This window comes from Lynx canadensis, chromosome A1 (genome assembly GCF_007474595.2).
Source record: "Lynx canadensis isolate LIC74 chromosome A1, mLynCan4.pri.v2, whole genome shotgun sequence".
Lineage (NCBI taxonomy): Eukaryota > Metazoa > Chordata > Mammalia > Carnivora > Felidae > Lynx > Lynx canadensis.
In genome coordinates this window covers 24,496,438-24,518,867 of record NC_044303.2, presented here as the reverse complement: position 1 = coordinate 24,518,867, position 22,430 = coordinate 24,496,438, and the positions used below count along the sequence as shown (strand labels likewise).

The 22,430-nt window shown below is 45.2% G+C and overlaps 1 protein-coding gene across 7 annotated transcripts in view; it reads right to left on the bottom strand.

Annotated features, from left to right (window-relative positions):
* RUBCNL (rubicon like autophagy enhancer) overlaps positions 1–22,430 on the bottom strand; it is a 39,787-nt gene that overhangs the window by 7,217 nt on the left and 10,140 nt on the right. For 3 of the 7 annotated variants that reach the window (XM_030310825.1, XM_030310814.1, XM_030310835.2), the window contains exons 2-9: positions 19,408–20,013; positions 16,491–16,573; positions 15,549–15,759; positions 10,951–11,052; positions 10,404–10,464; positions 9,683–9,815; positions 7,846–7,991; positions 6,059–6,123 (exon numbers count right to left, since the gene is read on the bottom strand). In XM_030310825.1, the coding sequence (XP_030166685.1) occupies positions 6,059–6,123; positions 7,846–7,991; positions 9,683–9,815; positions 10,404–10,464; positions 10,951–11,052; positions 15,549–15,759; positions 16,491–16,573; positions 19,408–19,921 (1,315 nt within the window). In that variant the 5' untranslated portion in view covers positions 19,922–20,013. Of the gene's footprint in view, positions 1–6,058; positions 6,124–7,845; positions 7,992–9,682; positions 9,816–10,403; positions 10,465–10,950; positions 11,053–15,548; positions 15,760–16,490; positions 16,574–19,407; positions 20,014–21,345; positions 21,520–21,667; positions 21,984–22,430 lie in introns of those variants that run through there. The other 4 variants (XM_030310797.1, XM_030310844.1, XM_030310854.1 and 1 more) reach the window with 4 other exon arrangements.

The following is a 22,430-nucleotide window of genomic DNA, read 5'->3' as shown; positions in this document are numbered from 1 at the left end:
ATGTGTACACAGTTAGGGAGTGACACCCAAAAAAACTTCCTGGATAAGTCAGTGAGAAAAAAAACAAAACAAAACACAAAAATGCACAAAGGATGGGAATAGGCGATACAGGGAAACACGGAATGCAAATAGCCAGTAATAACGTTGAGAAACGACCTCGGTAACAAACACATGTGTGTTAGCAGAGCGAACTCCTTGGTTTTGCATCAGACTGTCACAAATTTAGAGCATCCAGAGCAGTGAGGTGCCGGGGCGGGCACTCACAGGGCTGACAGGAGGCTACTGTTTAGGAGGAAAGTTCCATGATACACTTTAATTCTTCAACATGCGGCAGGAATCCTACTTCTGTGACACCAGACAGAAATGCTAACGTGCACGCGTGGAGACATAGAAAAGTGTTCATTACAGCACATTTATAGTGGAGGGGGTAGCAATCTGAATACACATTAAGAAGCAACTAGTTAAGGAAGTATGATGCACTCCACAGTGAAATGCCAGAGAGCCTACGAAATACATTTTAGCCCATGGGCAGTGAGCGCCCAGTTACAAATATGTATAATGTGATCTTGATTTTGTTTTGAAAAATACACAGGCACCGTCCAAGAGGATCCCCACCAAAAAGCCGATAGTGACTACTTCTGGGGGCGGTGGGGGAGAAGGGTTTTTGTTCTTCACATTTTTTGAATTTGGTAAAATGAACACATGTGGCTTTCAGAAATATAGCTAGCAAAATACACTGACAAGCAAAAAGCACAGAGACAAATGCAATACATGCTTGGGTGCCTACCACCCAGTTAAAGAAGGCAACAATTCAGTTAAGTCTCCTGTGTGTCCCTCCCTCGATATCGAGTCTAAGATGAGCAAGGCTGATATTTACATGCGCCATTTAACTCATGGGTTTCTTTGTCATTTAAATGCCATAAGGCATCGTAGACATATTAGATGATACATCTTGTGAAGATTAAGTGAAACTGTGGATGGGAAAGCAGCCACCACAGAACCTGGCACACTGCAGATTCTACATCCAGCTTCCTTAAATACCAGCTTCAAAAACAAACAAGGCCACTTATGTCTTCATGAAATGTTGCCTGAAGGATACTTTATACACCATGTGCTTTCCATGAGTTAGGTACATGGTTATTCCTATTTGCTTCTGCACGTGTATTTCCAAAAAATAAAGAAAGAACGAAAAATAAGTAAGGCCCGAGTGACTGCAGGAGCAAATGTTTATCGAACGCTTACTCCGTGTCTTACGCTGGTTAAATGTCTTACATACACTGTGTCATTCTCTGCTCAAAACTTTAAGAGGCAGGGACTATTACTCTCCCTATTTCGCTGATGAGAGCACAGCCGGTGAAGTTAAGCCACGTGCCAGAGACACACAAACAGTAAGCAGGCGAGTGGAATTCCCCCTCACATCTGGCCTGACGCTCTAGCTTTTGGCCGTTATATCCCACTCTTCCTCTGCTGCATTGGATGAGCGCAAAGGCGAAGAGCTAATAATGCCTTTGCGCCTGCCCAAATTATTCCTCCGACCCAGGTCACACCCAGTGTGATTCTTAATGATTCTTTTTATTTACAATAGTTTATGTTCTACAAAGTTGCCTTGAATACCGAATTGGTGAGTACTGAAGGGCGTGCTGGAGTAAAATACAGGGCTAGATTCCTGTGAGCCTCTAGTAACAATATTTTTGCCAACCTATCAATATATAATCTTGTTTTTTGTGTGTTTTCTGATTAATGATACCTTATTTAATGTATTTTGTTAGGGCACCTGGGTGGCTCAGTCGATTAAGCGTCTGACTCCTGATTTCAGCTGAAGTCATGATCTCACGGTTCATGAAATCGAGCCCCCGCATCAGGCTCTGTGCTGACAGCATGAAGCCTGCTTGGGATTCTCTCCCCCTCTCTCTTTGCCCTTTTCCCACTCATGTGCACGTGTGCTGTCTCTCTTAAATAAATAAACTTAAAAAATATAGGTATATATATTTTTATTTATATCATTGAATTCACGGCCAACAGCACTGTAACTCATGCCTGAATGAAGCTTATCTGATGCATGTACATTTTCCATAAAGTAAATCACAACCTTCTTGGGCTTAGTAACACTACACAGCACTTTAGCACTACACGTGGGGGGTGTTTAAAACAGCTAAGTCACCAACAAAAAAAGCAAAAGTGTGAAAAAAGAAACGGGGGGGGTGATAAATAAACCACAAGAAGACCTTGTTTACGGTACGAGAGATAAAAAAGAAGGCAGAGCATCACCTTCTTCAGCTTCGGCTGCAAACGTGTGCTTCGGGGCAACTCAAATTTCGGGCGACTCAAAGTTTTGGTGTTTTGTGCGTATCCGTGCTTGACTATGAAAACACCATGAGTCATGATTTTGTGGTCACAAATAAATTTTATCGAGTAGATGATTTTGCAAATATGGAATCACAAATACTCAGGTTCAACTATAAATATGTGTGTACAGACATCTCTCTGGGGTTGATGAATTATCATTAAGAACTTAAGAGCTTATGTTTATGTCTGACTTCTCAAATTTGAAATCTGGAGAAGTCTTTTGCATTGTGTCTACTTCCCGCCCTGGATTAAGATTTCTGATTTGGCAGATAATGAGTATTACTTTGCTTGTGACGGGGCCTTGACACATTTTATATAAAATGGGCAAAATGAGGTATACTCTGACCCTTCCACTCACCATTTCTGATCAAACTTAGCAAAATGGGAAGAGGAGGGGGGCAGAAGGAGACAGTACATGTTCCTGATGTAATTCATCTTCCCCTAACATCTACTTTCCCAACATTTCAATACCTAGTCGCTCACTCATCAAATTTCATTGAATATATACTAAGCACTACTCTATCCATACAGAATCAATTATGTCTACCTCTCTTGGTTTCTTCAGTCCATTCATTCAATTCATTCAAACAGAGCAAAACAACGTATCCTAAACCATTGGTTCCAGGCCAGGAGTAATTTTTTTCTCCCTAAGAACATTCAGAGATATCTGGGGACAGTTTCACGGAGCCACTGGCGACCTCTAGTGATGCTACTGGATGCCCTACAATGCACAGGACGGCCCTGGATGACAAAGTCAGTGGTCCTGAGGTTGAGAAATCCTGCTCTAAACCAGAACTGCTCTCAGCTGAGGAAAAGGCAAGGTCACAGAAAAATAAATAGGAAGGAAAAATTCCAGAATAGTGTTGTCCCACAGAAGTTTCTGTGAGGATGGAAATGTTCTAAGCCCGTGCCCTCCAACAGACCAGTTACTAGCCCCATGAGGCTACTGAGCACTTGCAATGTAGCTAGCGTGCTTGAGGAACTGGATTTTTAACTTTATTTATTCACTCATTTATAAATTTTAAAAATATATTTATTTATTTTTATTTTCTTTTTGATGTTTATTTTTGAGAGAGAAAAAGAGACAGAGCACGAGCCTGGGGAGGGGCAGAGAGAGAGAGAGGGAGGGAGACACAGAATCTGAAGCAGGCTCCAGGCTCTGAGCTGTCAGCACAGAGCCTGACGTGGGACTCGAACCCATGAACGGCGACATCATGGCCTGAGCCAAAATCAGATGCTTAACCAACTGAGCCACCCAGGTGTCCCTGGATTTTTAACTTTAATTAATCAGTTGAGCGACTGACTCTTGATTTCAGCTCAGTTCTTGATCTTGTGGTTTGTGAGTTCGAGCTCCACACTGGGCTCCGTGCTGACAGTGTGGAGCCTGCTTGGGATTCTCTCTCTCTCTCTCTCTCTCTCTCTCTCTCTCTCTCTCTCCCTGTCTCTCTCTCAAAATAAATAAACTTCCAAAAAAAACCATTTAATTAATTTAAATTAAGTTTTAAATAGCCACCTGAGCTAGTGACTACCATGTTGGATAGTGCAGTTCTAGAATAAAGTGGCTAAAGAGAAATGACAGCTAAACACAATGTATTAAACATGGTTAGAGTCTGGATGGAAAAATTAGCTATAATGACATCTTGAGAACAGCAGGTGAATATGGATTGGTATGAGAGAATATTAGAGAGTTGTTATTAAGTTTCCTTGGTGTGCTAACTGTTCATCATCCTTACTTTTAAAACATGCTGAAGCATTAAAGGGTAAAATGTCATGTTGTCCGTTCACTTTTCAAATGGTTCAGTGCGTGTGAGATTGGAGGAGACGAAGGAGACCTGACAACTAAATGCCATGTGCAAGTCTAGGTCATTGGTGAAATCTGAATGAAGTCTGTGGTTGAGTTCATAGAAGTGTACCAATGTTAAGTTCTTAGTTTTAATGATCATATTCTCATTTTTAGAAGATGTTAACGTTAGGAAAAGCTGGGTGAAGGAAATACGGAATGCCCCTGTACCATTGAGTTAGATAAGAATTGTGAAGTTCCTAGAACAACTCCTCATCTAATCTAAATATATCTTAAAATAAAGACTCAAAATATATCCTAAGAACTATATAGGAAGCTCGTAGGAAAAGTCCGAAATTGCCTACATTGGCTGATAATGTATCTACTCTCTGTGCCCTGGGTACCTCTTCAGCATGTGTTCTCCTGTCCTCATTACTCTCCAGTCACACAGGACTTCTCTGCCATTGCTGCATTGTGCTCTTTGCTCATGGTGACCCCTAACCCTTCCCAACACACACACACACACACACGCTTCTGGGGCCCATCACTTCCCTGCAGAACTTCTCACTCCCAGCCCCACGAGCCCAGATTCAGTTCCTGTGCTGTAAATCCCACAACACTCTTGACTTTCTATTTTGTTGCAAACGTTGCTGATGTCTACGCCTTCCTGTAAGCAGGCTCCATGGGGGAAGGCCCACGATCATGTCACCAGGGCAGGCATACATCTCCACAGTTGAACAAGCTTAGGGAAATACTTAAAAAGTTGGTGGAATCACAGTCACATGTTCATAGTTTCTGACTCAGGCTCTCAATCATGCAGATACCGAGGCACCAGGATATAGTGGTTAACCAAATAGACGTGGTCCCTACTAAACTAGCCGGGAGGCTGAGTCACTTAAAGAAAACTAGTTTTAACTGTGAAGAATAGCGGGCCCAGAATCCCAGACAGATTTCTGTTTTCTATTTTTATTTCTTGAGGGGGAGGTCCCCAAAGTCTTTTTCTTTCCAACACTTTCCATCAAAGGCCAAGGGACCCTTTCCAGCAAAGCTTCTCTTCCCTGCCTTCCACAGGTCAGGCCTATGGCTACCCTCAGAAGCAGAACAAGAGATTCCTAGTCTGGAGTGGGCAATTTGCATTTCTGCCTGGAAGAAGCCTGATCTTCTAGGCTTCGGCTCACCCTCAGGCCACCTCCTCAAACCCTCTCAGAGGAGTTTGGCTAGCTCCTTGATAGGCCGTTCAATCATTCAACAAGTTTCTTTTAAGGAACAACCATGCACCAGGTGCTCTTGTAGGAGCAGGGGATAAAGCAGTGAATGAAACAGACAACACGTCTGTCCTCAGGGAACTTAGAATCTAGACAGGGACACAGAAAATGATAAGAAAAACCAGTAAAATCTAAAAGAATATTTTAGCAAGATAAGTACTGGAATAAAAATCGAAAGGAAGGGTAATGTAGAGTACACATGGATGTTGGTGGCCAGGAGTGTAGCAAGGCAGACAGTTTCAAAAGGGCAGCCAGAGAAAACCTCATTAATTTTTGAATGAAGATGTGAGGGAAGTAAGGGAACCAGCCATGCGGATGCCATTCTAAGGGGAGAAAACCACAGATGAAACTCCCTAAGTCAGCAGTGAGCCTGCCTCCTTTAAGGAAAAGCCGGGAGGCCATGTGGGTGGAGCTGAGTGCCCTAGGGGATGAGGCCGAGAGGTAACAGGCCCACCAATAGCCTTATAAGGCCCACTTATAGCCTTGTAAGTTACGATGGCTTCTTGGCAGAAGAGATGGCAACTCTCTTGAGTTAGATAAGAATTATGAAGTTCCTAGAACAACTCCTCATCAAAGGCATCTCTCATAAAAACAATGCGCTCTCCAACTTTGCTCCCCTTTGCCCCGTGACCGAACACTAAGCAGGTAATGCATTGTCCATACTTACTAGGTTCTATTGGAGTTCCACAGCCAGCACATAAAAAATTCTGGGCTGCTACCACGAGATCCCTCCTGAGTACAGAAAATGATGACGGTTACATTTCAGAAATGGCTGACGGTGCATTTCTCAACTGATTAGAAAAGAAATTGACATCATGGTACTTGGCTTGGAGCCTTAATTTTGTCACTTTTCATCTGGAAAAAATAGGATTATTTGATAGAGTTTTTTATTCTAGAGTTGAGATCGGTGGGTCTTCTAAAAGCCCCAGCTACCACCAAAGCAGAAGTCAGTCTCATGAATAACTCTTCCGCAATGGGATCTTTAGAGACTTCTCGCTGTGAGGGCACAGGTTCCTTATCAGACAGAACTTAAGACACATAATGCATTGGAGAAAGTTCAGGGAGACGAAACACCAAGAAGTAATGCACTTGGGGGGCGCCTGGGTGGCTCAGTCGGTTAAGTGGCCGACTTCGGCTCAGGTCACGATCTCGCGGTCCGTGAGTTCGAGCCCCGCATCGGGCTCTGTGCTGATGGCTCAGAGCCTGGAGCCTGTTTCAGATTCTGTGTCTCCCTCTCTCTCTGCCCCTCCCCCGTTCATGCTCTGTCTCTCTCTGTCTCAAAAATAAATAAACGTTTAAAAAAAAAAAAATTAAAAAAAAAAAAAAAAAGTAATGCACTTGGGAAGTTGACAAATGGATCCAAAGAAATTCAGATGAGTAAGAGGTAATAGAAGACAGAAGTATCGGACGTTTCTGGTGAGAGACCGTCTACTGGAGGGTTTTCCATTGAACTATTGATTTCACAACTTCACATGTGATTTGGAAATACGAAGAAAGTTATAAAATTTTATTACAGTTTGGGGTCGGCAAAAAAGATCGAGGTAAAAATGTACAGAACCCTACCCATGTCCCTTAGAGAGGACATAGGGAAATGCTAGAGAAGAGTCACCCTTTGCTAAGGAAAGTGACCCCTTGCAAGTCCTGGAGAAGGAGCTCTTCTGCCCAAGCCGCCCCAGAGACCTTCCTGGCATTCTCTTAAAAGAAAACGTAACACAGAGCCTAGAAGGCACTTCCATGGGACACGGGCAATAACCTTCACCATCCCTTCTTTACACTGTAGTTTGGGTGCCACATTAAATACAAGCCAAGAGGAATGGAAAGACTGTAACTGGTTAAAAAATGTCCCCCTGTCAGGGTGCCTGGGTGCCTCAGTTGGTTAAGCGTCCAACTCTTGGCTTCAGCTCAGGTCATGATCCCACGGGTCTGTGGGTTCCAGCCCTGCATCGAGCTCCATGCTGACAGCGTGGAGCCTGCTTGGGATTCTCTCCCCCCCCCCCCCGTCCCTCTCCTGCTCACACACTCTCTCTCTCTTAAAATAAAATAAATAAACTTTATAAATAAATAAATAAATAAATAAATAAATAAATAAATAAATTTGTTGTACATGGTTTTTAAGGTTCAATATTAGCTACTTAAAGAATATCCCCTTTAAACCTACTTGATTTTTAATTGCTATATAATGTACATAACTAAGGACATAGTTAAACTCTCAACTTGTCAAACTTACCCCCAAGCCCCCCAAAACCCATGATAAACAAACAGGGTGCTAAGAAGCTAATTCAGAAAAATATGCCCAACTTTTCCTATTCCTAAAACAAAACTTCCTTTGTCCCCTGGTGTGTTATTTTTTCCCCTTCCTCGACTTCCACGAAGAGGAAGCCATGGTTCCACGAGTGGGAGCCATCTCGGCTTGTGCTACCCGGATTGGAGGCCCAAGCAACAAGCTGGACTTACTTGAGTGGTGGGTGAACACTGAATATGATTTGAAATCTAGGGGGCGTCCAGTCTTCAGCCCCTCTGATCCTCGACTTAAGTTTAATTTCCTGAACTACATCCACGCTGGATTCAAAGTCTTTTCGGACACGCTCTTCATTCACAACCTGCACAATACAGAAGAGACTTTCAGAGCAACTTGAACAAGCACATTCCAGGAACTGAAATAAAAAGAACGTTCGCGTGTGTTTCCGGCATTAAAATTTGCCACGAAAAATTGAAACTGCTTTCAACTGAACTAAAGGAGCCCTCCCTGTATCTAAAGCCATCTGCAGACATGCTTGAAACACCACCCAGCTGAGATCACTTTTCCTCGTGTTTTCAGTAGTTCATCTGTTTCCAGACTTCAAATTACTGGAAGTAGGTCATTGCGACCTGGAATGCTTTTATGCACAGCAGAAGCCTTACCCCTCTTAGTCAAGAGGCTGAGACCAATTCCAACCAGAACCCCCAGCTGTTGTCAGACTTCCCCAGAAACAGCTCTTTTAAGGCAATTTCCCTGCTTAAAAATGTCCAGTGGCTCCCCTCTGAACCACTCAAGTTTCTTACTAGCATTTAAAATTCAAACTTGTTGGGGCGCCTGGGTGTATCAGTCGGTTAAGCGTCAGACTTCGGCTCAGATCATGATCTCACAGTTCGTGAGTTCGAGCCCCGCGCTGGACTCTCCAGGCTCTCCAGCTCAGAGCCTGGAGCCCGCTTTGGATTCTGTGTCTCCCTCTCTGTCTGTCCCTCCCTGGCTTGCACGCGCACATGCACACACTCTCTCTCAAAATAAATCGATAAATTTTTTAAAAATTATTTAAAAAATAAGAAATAAAATGCAAACTGGTTAACTTAGCATTCTGTGTTCCCCCCAAATTTGATCGCATCCTTCAAAACTAATTTTCCAGGAAGATCGACATCCCCGTCCCAGCACACACACAGATACATACAAACACAAGCTATCCAACCACACCAAGCCACCCTGCTCAACTAACACACCATGCACTCCCGTCACCTTTGCTCCAGCTGCACTATACCAAGAATGCCTTTCCATGCGTTTCTACCTGCCACCCTTCTCAAGTTCTGAGCTCTCCAACTGGCCTTCCCAAGCCCCCTGATACAAGTAAACACTGCCTCTTCCTCTGCGTGCCCAGAGTGCTTTTTTTCCTCCCCCTATTTTAGCTTTGCCAGAGTTCTCTTCCCTGTTCTCAGTGCCCAGTTCTCAGGTGCACCGCATGCTGTCAGAGGGCAATGTGTTCCACAGGGGACCAGGCTGGCATGACTCCTGCTCTTCCAATGACCAGCCCTGTTGAGCGGCTGGAACGAACACTTTAAAATAAACATAACAGGGGCGCCCGGGTGGCTCAGTCGGTTAAGCGGCCGACTTCGGCTCAGGTCATGATCTCACGGTCCGTGGGTTTGAGCCCCATGTCAGGCTCTGTGCTGACAGCTCAGAGCCGGGAGCCTGCTTCAGATTCTGTGTCTCCCTCACTCTCTGCCCCTCCCCTGCTTATGCTCTGTCTCTCTCTGTCTCAAAAATAAATAGAACATTAAAAAAAATTAAAATAAAATAAAATAAAATAAACATAATAGCAGCATCTACCTAATAGGATACTTAGAAGGATGAAAAATGTGAAATGCTGAATCCCCTGGTGCATAATAAACACTCAATAAATGTCAGATTCATCCTTTGTTTCAAGTGTCCTGGCAACACCCGGCCACCATACAAGGAAACGCATAAATGTCTGAAGTGAATGGCAGCCAAAATGAGAATTAAGGAACTTCCAATTCAAGGCCAACTAATTTTGGTACTTACGATCGAGCCAGCTGCATTCGGAGAACCTGCCAGCTGATGATTAACTTCTGACAACACCCAGCACTTCCGGAATACTCGGTACAACTCTTTGGCTATTCGCTCAGCAGAATTGAAGTTTGGCTCGTAAGTGACACTGAAAGGTACAAGATGCAAAAAGGGGAAAACTATACTCATGAGCAGTATGTTAAGTGTCTTTGTGTTTTCAACTATCCTTCCCACTCCAAAAACTCAGAAGATGTGTCACGCAGGAGGCCATGCATCTATACCCTATACCCGTTGGATGTCTTATTCAATGCAGTTCCTCCGTGCTCAACAGAGCAGCTTTTATTTATTGAGGGTACCAAGACGAGGAAACGTGGTTAAAGAGCACTGGATTTGGAGTCTGAAGACCTGAGTTCAAGTCCTACCTCCGCTATTTAACAGCATTATGTCCTGAGGCACACTGGGTCTGAGCCTCAGTTTCCCACCTATAAAATGGGGTTAAAAACTCTGCCCAGCCTGATTCAATGAGACTGTATACCAAAGTCTTTTAAACGCTATTAAATAAAAACTATAGAAAGCTCTATAGAAACTTTAGCGGTGATTGTTTCATTGCTAATTACTAATCCCTATCATTGGAACTGGCTGAACTTGGTCCAAGATGTCAGAGGCTTGGTGTTCATACTGCCTCAGAGGTAATGGCCCAGGGGTCTAGGTGCAGGGGGACACGGAAGACAGATACCTCTTAGAGGAGTTGCAGGGGCATCCACAGGTTTCTGTGATATTGTTAAACTCACCAACTTCTGCAAGCAAATAAAAGAAAGGGTATTAAAGTCTTTCGGTCTGTTTGGCTCGCTCATACCCAATTTTATAAGAACACAAAAATAAATGCCTGCATCTCAGAAAGAACTCGGTATTCAGCATCTTAATACTTCAGGTTCTCTGGGTTTCTACCATGAGACTACAGCTAAGGACCAGAGATGGGGTTTCAAAATATACTCACCTGGGACTCCACGAGAATATGATGGAGGGGCCAGATACCAGACCATAATGAGTATCTGCTTTTGCGTTCAATTCTACAAGTCGGATGACAGACTGGTTATCAAGACATCCGAAATAAGAAGGACATCTTATTATTTTTTTTAATCAGGGACACAGTCTGATCCTGAGAGAAGTCTCTCTGAAAGCCACTACCATGCAATGTCACCTGTGATGCATGTCAATATGTGTGTGCAGGGGAGGGAGGGAGCTAAGTACCGAGTCTTAGCTGGTGAGTTTCCAAATCTTACCTACGACAACAAAGTCATCAAAGTCACATTTACAGGCTTCTTTGAGCACATCACAGTAAGTGGGGGTCCCAGCCACGGGGCTGCCCTGTAACACAGCACAGCCTAGAAAAAGAAATGAAGGGAGTTTCACCAACAAGGAGAAAAGGAAAAACTGCACAACCTGTCATATCCAATGAACTAGAAACTGGGGAACAAAATGGGCCGAGAGTTTACTTTAAAAGAGTTTAAAAATCCAGCTTTAAGAATTAAAAAATGCAGGGGCGCCTGGGTGGCTCAGCTGGTGAAGCATCTGACTTCACCGCAGGTCATGACCTTGCGGTTCATGAGTTCGAGCCCCGCATCGGGCTCTGTGCTGACAGCTCGGAGCCTGGAGCCTGCTTTGGATTCTGTGTCTCCCTCTCTGCCTCTGCTCCTCCCCTGCTTGTGCTCTCTCTCTCTCTCTCAAAAATGAATAAACATTAAAAAAAAAGAATTAAAAAATGCAGAGAGCTATTTTTGTGTTGTTCTAGCATTCACTGTGACTCAGGAAAGCAGACTGATGAGTATATATGATGAGGGGGTCCCTAAGAGTAAGCTGCCTACTTTTATGTGTGTTTGAAATTTTCCATAATACACAATTTTTTTAAAAAATGGAAGAGGGCAAAAATCAGCTTAAGGGTGATGCAAAGAGCATAAGCGACATAAATGTTGTGCTGGGTAGAAGAGTGTCCCCCCAAAATACATATCCACCCAACGAATGTGACCTTATTTGGAATCAGGGTCTTTTCGGACGTGATCAAGTTAAGGGGAGGTCCTACCGGATTAGGGTGAGCTCTAAATCCAATGTGACTGGTATTAACATAATGAGGGAAATTTGCATCCAGACATTGCTAAACCAGGAGGAGGCCCGGTGGAGGTGGAGACTTGAGTGAGGTGTCTCATACATAAACCAAGGACAGGCTAGGAGCACCAGTAACCACCGGAGGCTGGAAGAGGCAAGGAACGGGCTCTCCCTCAGAGCCTCCACGAGGAACCAAGCCTTTCAACAACTTCATTGCTGACTTCTGGCCTCCAAAACCGAGAGATGATACATCTTCCGTTGTTTTAAGCTCCCCGCGCTTTTTGTGGTATTTTGTTAAAGCAACTATAGGAAACTACTACAAATATGTCCATGCTTTTCTTTCCCGAATGCTAGTGTGGGGTATTATCCTTAGAGTGTCATTGAAAAGCAAAAAAAAAAAAAAAAAAAAAAAAAAATGGGGGGCACCTGGGTGGCTCAGTCGGTTAAGCATCCGACTTTGGCTCAGGTCATGATCTCATGGTTTGTGAGTTCTAGCCCCGCGTCAGGCTCTGTGCTGACAAGTTGGGAGCCTGGAGCCTGCTTTGCATTCTGTGTCTCCCTCTCTCTCTGCCCCTCCCCCCGCTCGAGCTCTATCTTTCCCTCTCTCTCTCAAAAATAAACATTAAAAAAATTTTTTAAGTGAAAAATGCAGACTTTGATCATAAAGGAGCTATTTGCAGTCCATTTAAGATATTAAAATATTGAAGGCTACCTAAATGACAAATATTAGTGCACTGATTTCACAAATTATGTTATTGACTCAAGAAATAGCATCCTGGAAAAATATGAAAACTGTAACAACATGGAAAGTTGTATATGAAATACTGTTAATGCAATCATATTATGAATACAATTACATTAATAGGAGTATATAATCACTACAAAACTGTACTCACTTGAATAAATGTGAGAGAAAAACACAGAGAAATGTTTGGGTTTCTATTGCTTAGGGAAAAATTCTAGCCCTCAGGTTACACAGAGGTTATGTGCGTGGGCTTTGCAGTGAACTGGCCAGGGTTTAAAACCACACTGTCCGATCCTAGCTATGTGACTATGGATAATCAACTTCTCGGCTTTGGTTTCCTTCTGGGCAAAATAGGGGCAACTTCCCCTAGCTCTCCGTGCTTCCTGGCACCCTTTTGACCATGATCCACAATAACATACATTCACACTTGGTACAAACACAAAAATCTATACCACTGATACAAAATAATAATCATAAAAGTTCCAGGAAGCATTGCTCACTCTAGGTGAGGGGAACGCGGATACTTTCTATTCTTTGGTTTGTGTTTAAATGCTCTCAAGACCCACCTGTTAACTTGAAGAATACTGACCTACCTCGACCGAGTGGCATCTCTCACCATAAATGTCACAGGAGAGACACTTTATAAAGGATGCGTATTTTTATCGGGGTGGTAGAAATGTTTTACGGTTTCATTTCACATATTTACATTCACATTAAAAAAAACTGAGCTAGACACAAGCTTCCACTCAACCATTCAACAAATATCTATAAAATATCGATTTTGAGGAAGGCACCAAGCTGAAGGCAAATTCAAATAAGACAAATACTTACCCAACAATGAGACTAAAACCTCATAAGGAGCTGAGACACGGACACACATAACTCTAAGAAAACACAAGAAGGCGGGGCTCCACACCATGCAACTCCGGGAGGGACTGAGGCACGCACGTGGACAATTACAGAAAGTTCTGGAGCACAATTTATGCTTAACTCTGTATGAATGGTGCCCCTGCCCCGTGATGCAAATCTGGGAGCCTTGTCACAGTGCTGGCGGCAGGAGACTGCTTTCAAAGGAGGGGAGGGATGAAAGGACTAACGGGAAGTTCCTGGGGAACCAGCATTCCAGGGGAGCCTAGACCAAGCTAAGGGAGGAAGGCAAGAGCTTGGGAGACATGTCCACTGTCAACTCTGACAGGCCAGGATTACTGAAGCCCGTGGGAAATGGCGGGAGATGCCTGCTGGAAAGGCACGGAGAAGCTGCATCCCACGAGGCTAAAAAGTCCAGGATAAAATGTGACACAAAGTCAGCAGGCCATCTTAGAGGAGCACAAGTCGTCCTAGGAAGTCAGATGTGTGCAGGATTCGAGGAAAGGAAAGAGGCTGTGAGTAAAGAGACAATCAAAGGCAGCAAATGTGCACTGAGCACCTAACGGCACTTCTCATCGAATGACTGGCCAGCAGTGGCTGAGGTGGTCCAGGTCAAAGGCAGGAATAGGGAACGACTGGAGGGGATGTCACGATTACCGAAAAGTCAGGGCCGATCTGTTCACTAGAAGCAGGGCAGGGACACAGGCACAAAGAAGAAGAAAGAGTCAAAGATAAAGTACGAGAGTTACTGACACAGGAATCGTTTCTTTTCTCCCCAGGAGTGGCCTCAGTGGGGATGATGGTCCAAATCACATTCCCTCGCTCCCCTGGCCACGGCCGGCCGGCCAGTTGGGGGCGCCCAATCAGAGCCCGCCCCCGCACGCGCCCTTCCCTGCGAACGTGGACCTGGGGTCCTTGCAAGACCGGGTTGAGCTGTGAGGTCCCGGCCGGCAGTCAGGAAGACCACAGAGCTGCAGAGCAGAAACCAGATACTGCACGAGGAGGAGAAGTCAGGCTGCAGGAAAGGAGAACAAAGTAATTGCACAACGTGATAAGAGACCACGGGGCCCCAGAAAGGCCAGATCCTCCGCACTGGTCATTCTGTGGTTCCCACCACTGGGTTCACTGAGGATGCTCTGTATCCTCAATTTGAGCCAGGTACTGCATTCAACAGCCGTTGATGGTACATAGATTTTGTGCCAGGCATTGTGCTACACGGTATTGCCTGGAGTGAGTTCTCCCCTCATTACGGTAAGGCTCCTGATTAAGACGCTCAAGTCAAGGAAATCAAGATGAAAGGCATCTTTTTTTTTTTTTTTTTTGAAAGGAAGGGGGTTGTGAGGAATAGATAACTAGTGTAGACACGTTAAGTTAGTTTAGTTACCTGCCAACCAGCTAAACAGGTCCCCACAGATTGGAACAAACACTTGTCCGAGAGGGACGGGAGGGGAAACCCAGATTTGGGAGATATCAGGGGAGAATCATGGAAAGATACCGCAGTAGACAACATCTCCCAGGACGTGAATATAGAGAAAGAATCTAGGACTGAAGCAGGACTCCCATTTAGGAAGTGGTAGGAAAATGACACGCCCTAACTTCAGTTCTCAGCTGAGGTACCCTCCTCTCCAGGAAGGATTCCCTGGTTGCCACAGCAAGGCCCGCTCCTCCTGCTCTGGGGCCCGCTGCATGGGGCCCGTGCCTCCGCTACCAGGCTGACCCCACACAACAGTCCTCGGTGTCTATCCAGCTCCCGCACGGATGTTTCTTGAGGGATGTAATAATGTATCTTGTTGCCTGTTGATTCCCAGCGTCCAGGACCTCAGAGTCCTGGTTTGTGGAATGAATGAAAAGAGGTCTACTTGGAAAAAGAAGCAACGGGTGAGAAGAGCTGGCGGAAGGCCACGTGGCAGAAACCAGGGAAAGAGGGAAGCCAGCAGCCACTGCCAAACACAAAGTAGGATGGAGTCCAAATCAGAGTAACGCATCGATGTAATGACAGAGGGGAGCAGGATAATGGATGCCGAGCCCAAACGGCAGAGATGGTGAGGATGATGGTTATTCAGCACGTTTTAGACAAAAGACTTGAAGACATACTTCGGGGTGTGACAGGAAAAGAGATGTACGTCAAGAACACAGCGCAAAGTCTCTCTGATTTGCCCCACTTGCCTTCGTAGCCACTGTCAGAAGAATCAGAAGACCCAGATTCCTGCTTTATGCTCGTATAAAAGGCCATTTCGGGGTCCGCCTGATCATTCCCGAGCGACGCACTGGCTTCTTCTACGCTCCAGTTCTGTGTGTGCTGTTGACCGAGGATGGTACACTTTATTTCCTCCATGGCTGCTATCATCATATCCGCTACGTAAAAGTGGGCATTTTCCTGCAGAAAAGTAACTATCAGTTAAATTGCAAGCATAACCAACTGTTCTTTATTGAAGGTGTATTAAATTGAAAATCAAGACGCCGTATTTAAGCAGAGTTAACGTATAGGAATATAAATGTTCATTTAAGGGGCACCTGGGTGGCTCAATCGGTTGAGCGTCCGACTTCGGCTCAGGTCATGATCTCACGGTCCTTCAGTTCAGGCCCCGTGTCGGGCTCTGTGCTGACAGCTCAGAGCCTGGAGCCTGCTTTGGAGTCTGTGTCTCTCTCTCTTTGCCCCTCCCCAGCTCACACCCTGTCTCTCTCTCTCTCTCTCTCTCTTAAAAATGAATAAACATTAAAAAAAAATTTAAATGTTCATTTAACTGAGTTATCACATGAGGTACAGCCCATATCTTCCAGACACATCAAATTTAGCCCACTGAGACCCAAATCAAGCTAAGTTGAATTTACTGTGATATACACCCCACACGGTGCATGGCCCAATGGTAGACCCATGCATCAATCATGGAAAACTTCCCATCTGGGCACAGGGGCTGCCTCAGAGCCCTCCTTAGCTCCTGGTGGCCTGTGCTAGCCAAAGGCTGAAACGAAACCTATTTGCCATCCTTCATCAAGTGAAGTTTCCAGATTTAAATCAGAACAACACTATCTAAGGGATTTACACTCTGTGTGTGTGTGTGTGTGTGTGTGTGTGTGTGTGTTTTAAAGAAAAAAAAATGTGTTCACCTTTTCTACATCGACAGGGAGCAAGAATGCTTCTGGGGAGAAGGAATTCAAAGAAGTGGTTCTTCTACCGACTGGAACAGCACCTGCCAAGGCAGCAACTTATTAAAAATGGAGAAAAAGACGTTCAAGGAAAACAAAAACAATTCTAGGCAGTGGCCTTTAAAACCTGTTTTTTTAAAAATTAATGGAATTCTAGAATACACTAGGGTGCCAGAAGAAGACAGATCCTCCCGGTGGTAGGCTTTGCAGATATTGCCTTTATGGTGATCGTTTCTACAGGAGCCCATTGGAGCAAACTGGGAGGGATCCTCAGAGGAGGGATGGGAGAACCACTGGAATGGAGGAGACCAGTGAGGAGGAGAGGGTAGAAAGAGGAGGGGATCATGGAAACTACCTAAAAGAGATGGAGAAGGGCCAGAAGGAACAGTCTAGAAGCAGGGTCCTAAGAATTATAGGATCACTTCTCCCATGCACTGCAACTGACCCCAAACTTCTTGTTTAGAGAGATAATCTGTTTGGAAAGGCCAGCATTGCTTCTCTAAAATGGTCTTCCTCCAGACCAATAACAAGAAGAAACCACAGAGGGTATATTCCGCTGATTCATCCATTCTGCACCCTGAAGCCACTCCATTACCGGCAGGAACACCATCAGAACAAAATGATTCCTGTCATGTGATTTCTTCCTGGAGCATTTAAGGCAAAGTCTTTCTGTGAGAGCCTCAAGAGCTCGGTTATCCCAACCTGCTAAATTAGAACAAAATGTTATAGATGTCTTGATGATCAGACAGCTCTCGGGGGGACAGACAGAGATGCCCGCAATCACCCAATCCCCTGTCTCTTCTCCAAGAAAGGGACTGGTCCATGAAGGACGCTGAATCTCTTAGCTTCAGGATCCATCTGGGGTGGGTGAGCATTGTCTGCAAAGGACCAGGGAGTGAATATTGCAGGATCTGAGGGCCACCTGTTGCACTATGTCGTTCTGCTACCGGAGTGAGGAAGCAGCCATCAGCAACATCAACAAAACTTTATTTGTAAAACCAGGAGGCCAGCTGGATCTGGCCTGCGGGTCATAGTGTTAGGACCCCGAGTATAGAAGAAAAAGGACAGAGAAGAATCAAACAGTGAGGATTCTAGTTCCAGTTCTCTCTCTACCAGCTGGCTGTGCCTCTGCCTTGAAATGTCCTCATGCCTTAAACTGGATAATTACCTCTTAGGAGATTAAAGCAGATAAGGCATGTGAATGTGCTCTACAAATGTGTAAATCCTACGCAAGGAAAAAAGGAACTGTGGGATTGTTTCTTCCAGCCTCAAGAAATTCTTATAGGCTGGGGTGGGGGAGGGCCTTTCTCTACCACATTATCTAGAAAAGGAAAAGTGTGCTGCTATCATTTGTGATGCAGCAGTCATAGGAAAACTCTTGTGTCTTAGTAGTAAATGCCTGTTTTCTGCAATGCTGTCCCACAGCAAAGAAAGACCAGATCACTCAGGACTTCCTTTTTTTTTTTTTTAACTCCCATGGGATGAATCCCCCTACCAAGGTGAAGATGGTTTTTAAAGGTACTTAGAGAAATTGCTGGGGGCTATTGTCTGTGGACAAAGGGGCCAGGGTACCTGTTTTCTTTATGGGAGAAAGACAAACTCCAGGATAACTTTAAATTGCGGAACCAATTCCGGTAGAACGTGTCATTTTGCTCAAATCTGGTTCTTCTTTCAAAATGACCCCATTTTAAGACCGTCCAAAATCTGCTGTTCTTAAGCGATGTATAATATGTTAAAAGACTGTCATCATCTTCAGCTTTTCAAAAGTGTTTCCAGTACAACAAAGAAACCCCATATTTTAGGAAAGGTGGAGGGGTGGTTCTTGCTAGTAAGAAATAAATAAATGGCTACATACAGACACACACACAGGCAGGCCAGCAGTGTTCAGACTGCTAGGAAAGAAAGAAATTTCATTGACTCTTTGAACTAGGGCTCTAACAAGAATATAAATTAACACAAACACAACATGACGAATATATTTTTAAAAATTTAGATTGCCAATGGGGGGCCTGGGTGGCTCAGTCGGTTAAGCATCCGACTTTGACTCAGGTTATGATCTCAAAGTCCATGAGTTCGAGGCCCACGTCGGTCTCTGTGCTGACAGGTCAGAGCCTGGAGCCTGCTTCAGATTCTGTGTGTCTCTCTCTCTGCCCCTCCCCCGCTCATTCTCTCTCTCTCTCTCTCTCTCTCTCTCTCTCTCTCTCTCAAAAATAAACATTAAAAAACCAGAATGCCACAAATTGTAACAGCAATAAGAGAAGTTACTGACTCTTGAGTGGCATTTGCATGCATTATCTTATTTAGGAATATGTGCATTACTTCATACCAATGCAAGCCCTTATTTTAGTTAAAAAAAAAAAAAAAAGGTTTTGTATAGTCTTTGGGGAAATTGTGATTAGTGTTTTTAAATCTGCCTAGTTTCTAGTCACACCCTGTCCAGGTCAATGTAGGTGAGGTGAGTTCATCTCCTACGAAAGCACTAGTGTGAAATGGAGCCCAGTCTGTCTGGAAACACATTCTCCCACCACACTGGATTGAGAGCACTTCTAATACTCTCCCTTGCCAGCAACTTCATGAGCTGGACCAAAGGCACACACCATTCAAAGATGGCAGCTGGCATGGATTACCACTTGAGCTGAGCAAAGATGACATCTTGCTATGGAAGGAGAGTGGAAGTATTTGTTTTTACCCTTTGTGACCATCCAGGCATCCAGGTAGCTGGGCTGAAGAATATTAAATGAGCTAATGCACTGGCCTCCAATCAGAGTGGAAAGCCAGGACTTTTGTCCTCATGAGAAAGACGGTAAGACAGGCTTTAGGCCAAGGCAAAGCCTGTGTGTGAACAGACAAGAATGCGGCAAGTCCCGACTGAAGTTACCTTCATCAGCAGAAGCTGTCAGATGGGAAGGCTTCAAAAAAGCGCTGTCAGCTTCCGGACATGAGGAGGCAGCCTTGGAGCTTGTGAACACAGACATCTGAGGAGACTTTCCTGGGAGTACTGCCTGCCCTCCCTTGGAGGTAAAAGAGAAGTCGCTGCTCTTGTCACCAGAGCCCCAGGCAGAGTCTGCAGTATCCTTGGACAGTGATGTCTCCACCATGGAGTCCCCAAGGGACGACGGTGAAGGGTCCAGGGAACAGGCGGTATCCCTTCCAAAGTGGTTCCCACCGTTCCCCGCTGTCGGCACCTGAGGGGGCAAATCCTGTAGCTGCTGCTGCGCACACTGGGGGTTAATCCAGGCAGCTCTGTGCCTCATGAACCTGACGTCTGATTTGCAAGGAGGCTGGTCAGTGTCCAGGAGATTGGGCGAATCCTCAACGTCACCAGGGTCACTGCTGACCCCTTCCCAAGGGTGCACAGGAGAATCCTGCCGGCCCATAGACTGTGACACCATCTTTCCAGGCTCAGGGTGGCGTGAACTCCGTTGGACTACTGGATTAGGGCCTTGAACTCACCATGAGGCCAGCTGGGGTCCAGAGAGCTTACCTGCAACGAGCAAAAATCATTCGAGGTAAATAAGAACTCAGTCCTAGTTGTAAACTCCAAAATCTTTTGAGGAGAAGAAACAAAAAATAAGTTTGTACTTCGCTCTGTACCATACAGTAAATTCCACTTGGATTGACAAGAAATAAACAAACAAATCAGCAATAAAACTGGCCGCAAACACACGAGGCGTGACATCAGGACAGGAAAGGGTTTTCAGGGCATAAACGAGGACTGCTTTTATACAAGGACACAGTCATATAAGCAAACTGCTGATACGACAGATAAAAGTGAAAGACAGCCGTGCATTCTTCCAACGAAATTCAATGTCAAACCCGAAATGGGAATACCATTCGGAAGTAAAGACACATTTTCACAGTTCCTTATTTTTGTTTAGTCTGTGCTTGTATTTCAACAAAGCAGACAAGCGGCATGTGAAACTGAGGGCAATTCGCAGCACTAAAAACTTTGCTTTATGGGACTTAGTTTATGATAAGAGAGAAGCACCCTGGCCCCCGTAGTCACTGGCCCAGCCCGCGACTTTCTACTGCTCCCACTGTCCTTCACCCTGGGAGGCTCCAAGCAGCCCTGGAAGCACAAGCAAGGTCAGCAAGAGGAAGAAGTGAAAGTGGTCTGCTTCGGTGAGCTTAGCGTAAGGGGAGAGTGGAGAACAGGGCTACAAGGTGGTGAGCTGAGGCTTGGGAGTCAGTTCCAAGGCTGGCTTGCTTTAGTTATTTATTATTTATTGAGAGAGAGAGAGAGACAGAGAGACAGGGTATAAGTGAGAGCGGGCCCGAGAGAGAGGGAGAGAGAGAGAAGCAGGGCTCATGCTCACCAGATGCAGGACTTGAACTCACAAACCATGAGATCATGACCTGGCCAAAATCAGATGCTTAACTGACTGAGCCACCCCGGCACCCCAGTTCCAGGGCTTTAAATACCACCGTTATGTATCCAGATGGCTTGCTCCTGGATCCCTACTCCTGACGCCCCCCCCCCCCCCCCCGCCCCACCAAACTATGGGCTACGATATTTTACTGCCTATTTGACATTCATCCAGGGGGCACCACAACCTGACACATCCAAAACAGACCCTGATTTCGCCCAAGTCTGCTCCTCCCTAGTTTTCCCATCTCAGGAACCACACCTCCCAGGTGCTAAAGCCCGAACTCTGGAAGTCCTCTCTGATCATACCTTTCCTTAGCTCTCCATCTTTAATCCATTAGCAAGTTCAGCTCTATAGCTACTGCCCTAATCTAAGTCACCATCTTCTCCCACCCGGGCCTCCTCCCATCTTTCCAGTGGGTTTTGCTGCTTCATCTCTGGCCAACTTACAATCAAGAGGTACGCAGAGAGAGATCTTTTTAAGTGTAAGTCACCGGGCACCTGGGTGGCTCGGTCGGTAGCTTCAGCTCAGGTTATGATCTCGCAGTTTATGAGTTCGAGCCCCACACGGTGCTCGCTGCTGTAAGCCTGTCAGAGCCGAGGTTGCTTTGGATCCTCTGTCCCCCTCTCTCCGCCCCTCCCTGGCTTGTGCGCTCCCAAAAATAAAATATTTTAAAAAATAGGCGTAAATCAGATGTCATTCCCCTAATCACCATCCACCCCCCCCCACCAGCTTCCCATCAACTCTGGAAATAAAATCCAAAATCCTTACCTTGTCCTTAAGGCATGACATGATCCCATCCTGCAGACCTCTCTCACTTATCTCTGTCCACCCTCCCTAAGTCCCAACCACTCACTAAACTCTTACGTGCTACAAGCTCTCGCCCACACTACTGCTGCTGTTCTAGTCCCCCCTGCCTGGAACGTTCTTCCCCCAACTGATCATACATCTGGCTCCTTCCTGTCCTGTTGCATATGCTTTGGTTTATCAATTACTTCCTCAAAGAAGTCTTTCTTAACCACCTCTCTTAAAGTAGTTCCCCAGTTACTCTCTATCACGTCACCTTGCTTAATTTTCACCCTAGTAGTCTCACTTCCTCATTTTTTTCCCACTCCTCACTGTCACTCCCCTCCCCCCCCCCCCCCCCCCCCCCCCCCCCCCCCCGCCGATAAGCTCCACAAGAACATGGGGCCTTGTCTGTTCTCTGCCAGGTCCGATGGCTGCACGCGGGACCTCAATAAACTTATGGACTGAAAGAGCAAATTCAACAGTGGAAATAACATCGTGAGCTAGAGAGAAGACTTCCGTGGTAGATACAACTGCTCTGTTACTGTGACAGAATTGTTTGTACAAGGATAGAAGTGAATCCATGTTTCCTGAAGATATGACATTTTTCTCAACATCTACAAATAGACCAAAAGAAGGTACATGTGAAAACTGTACTAAATTCTTTGGGTTTTCTTGAGGTGGGGGCCCTCCATCCTAGGTCAAACCTTTTGAAATGATGTATATATACATGCATATATATACGTAT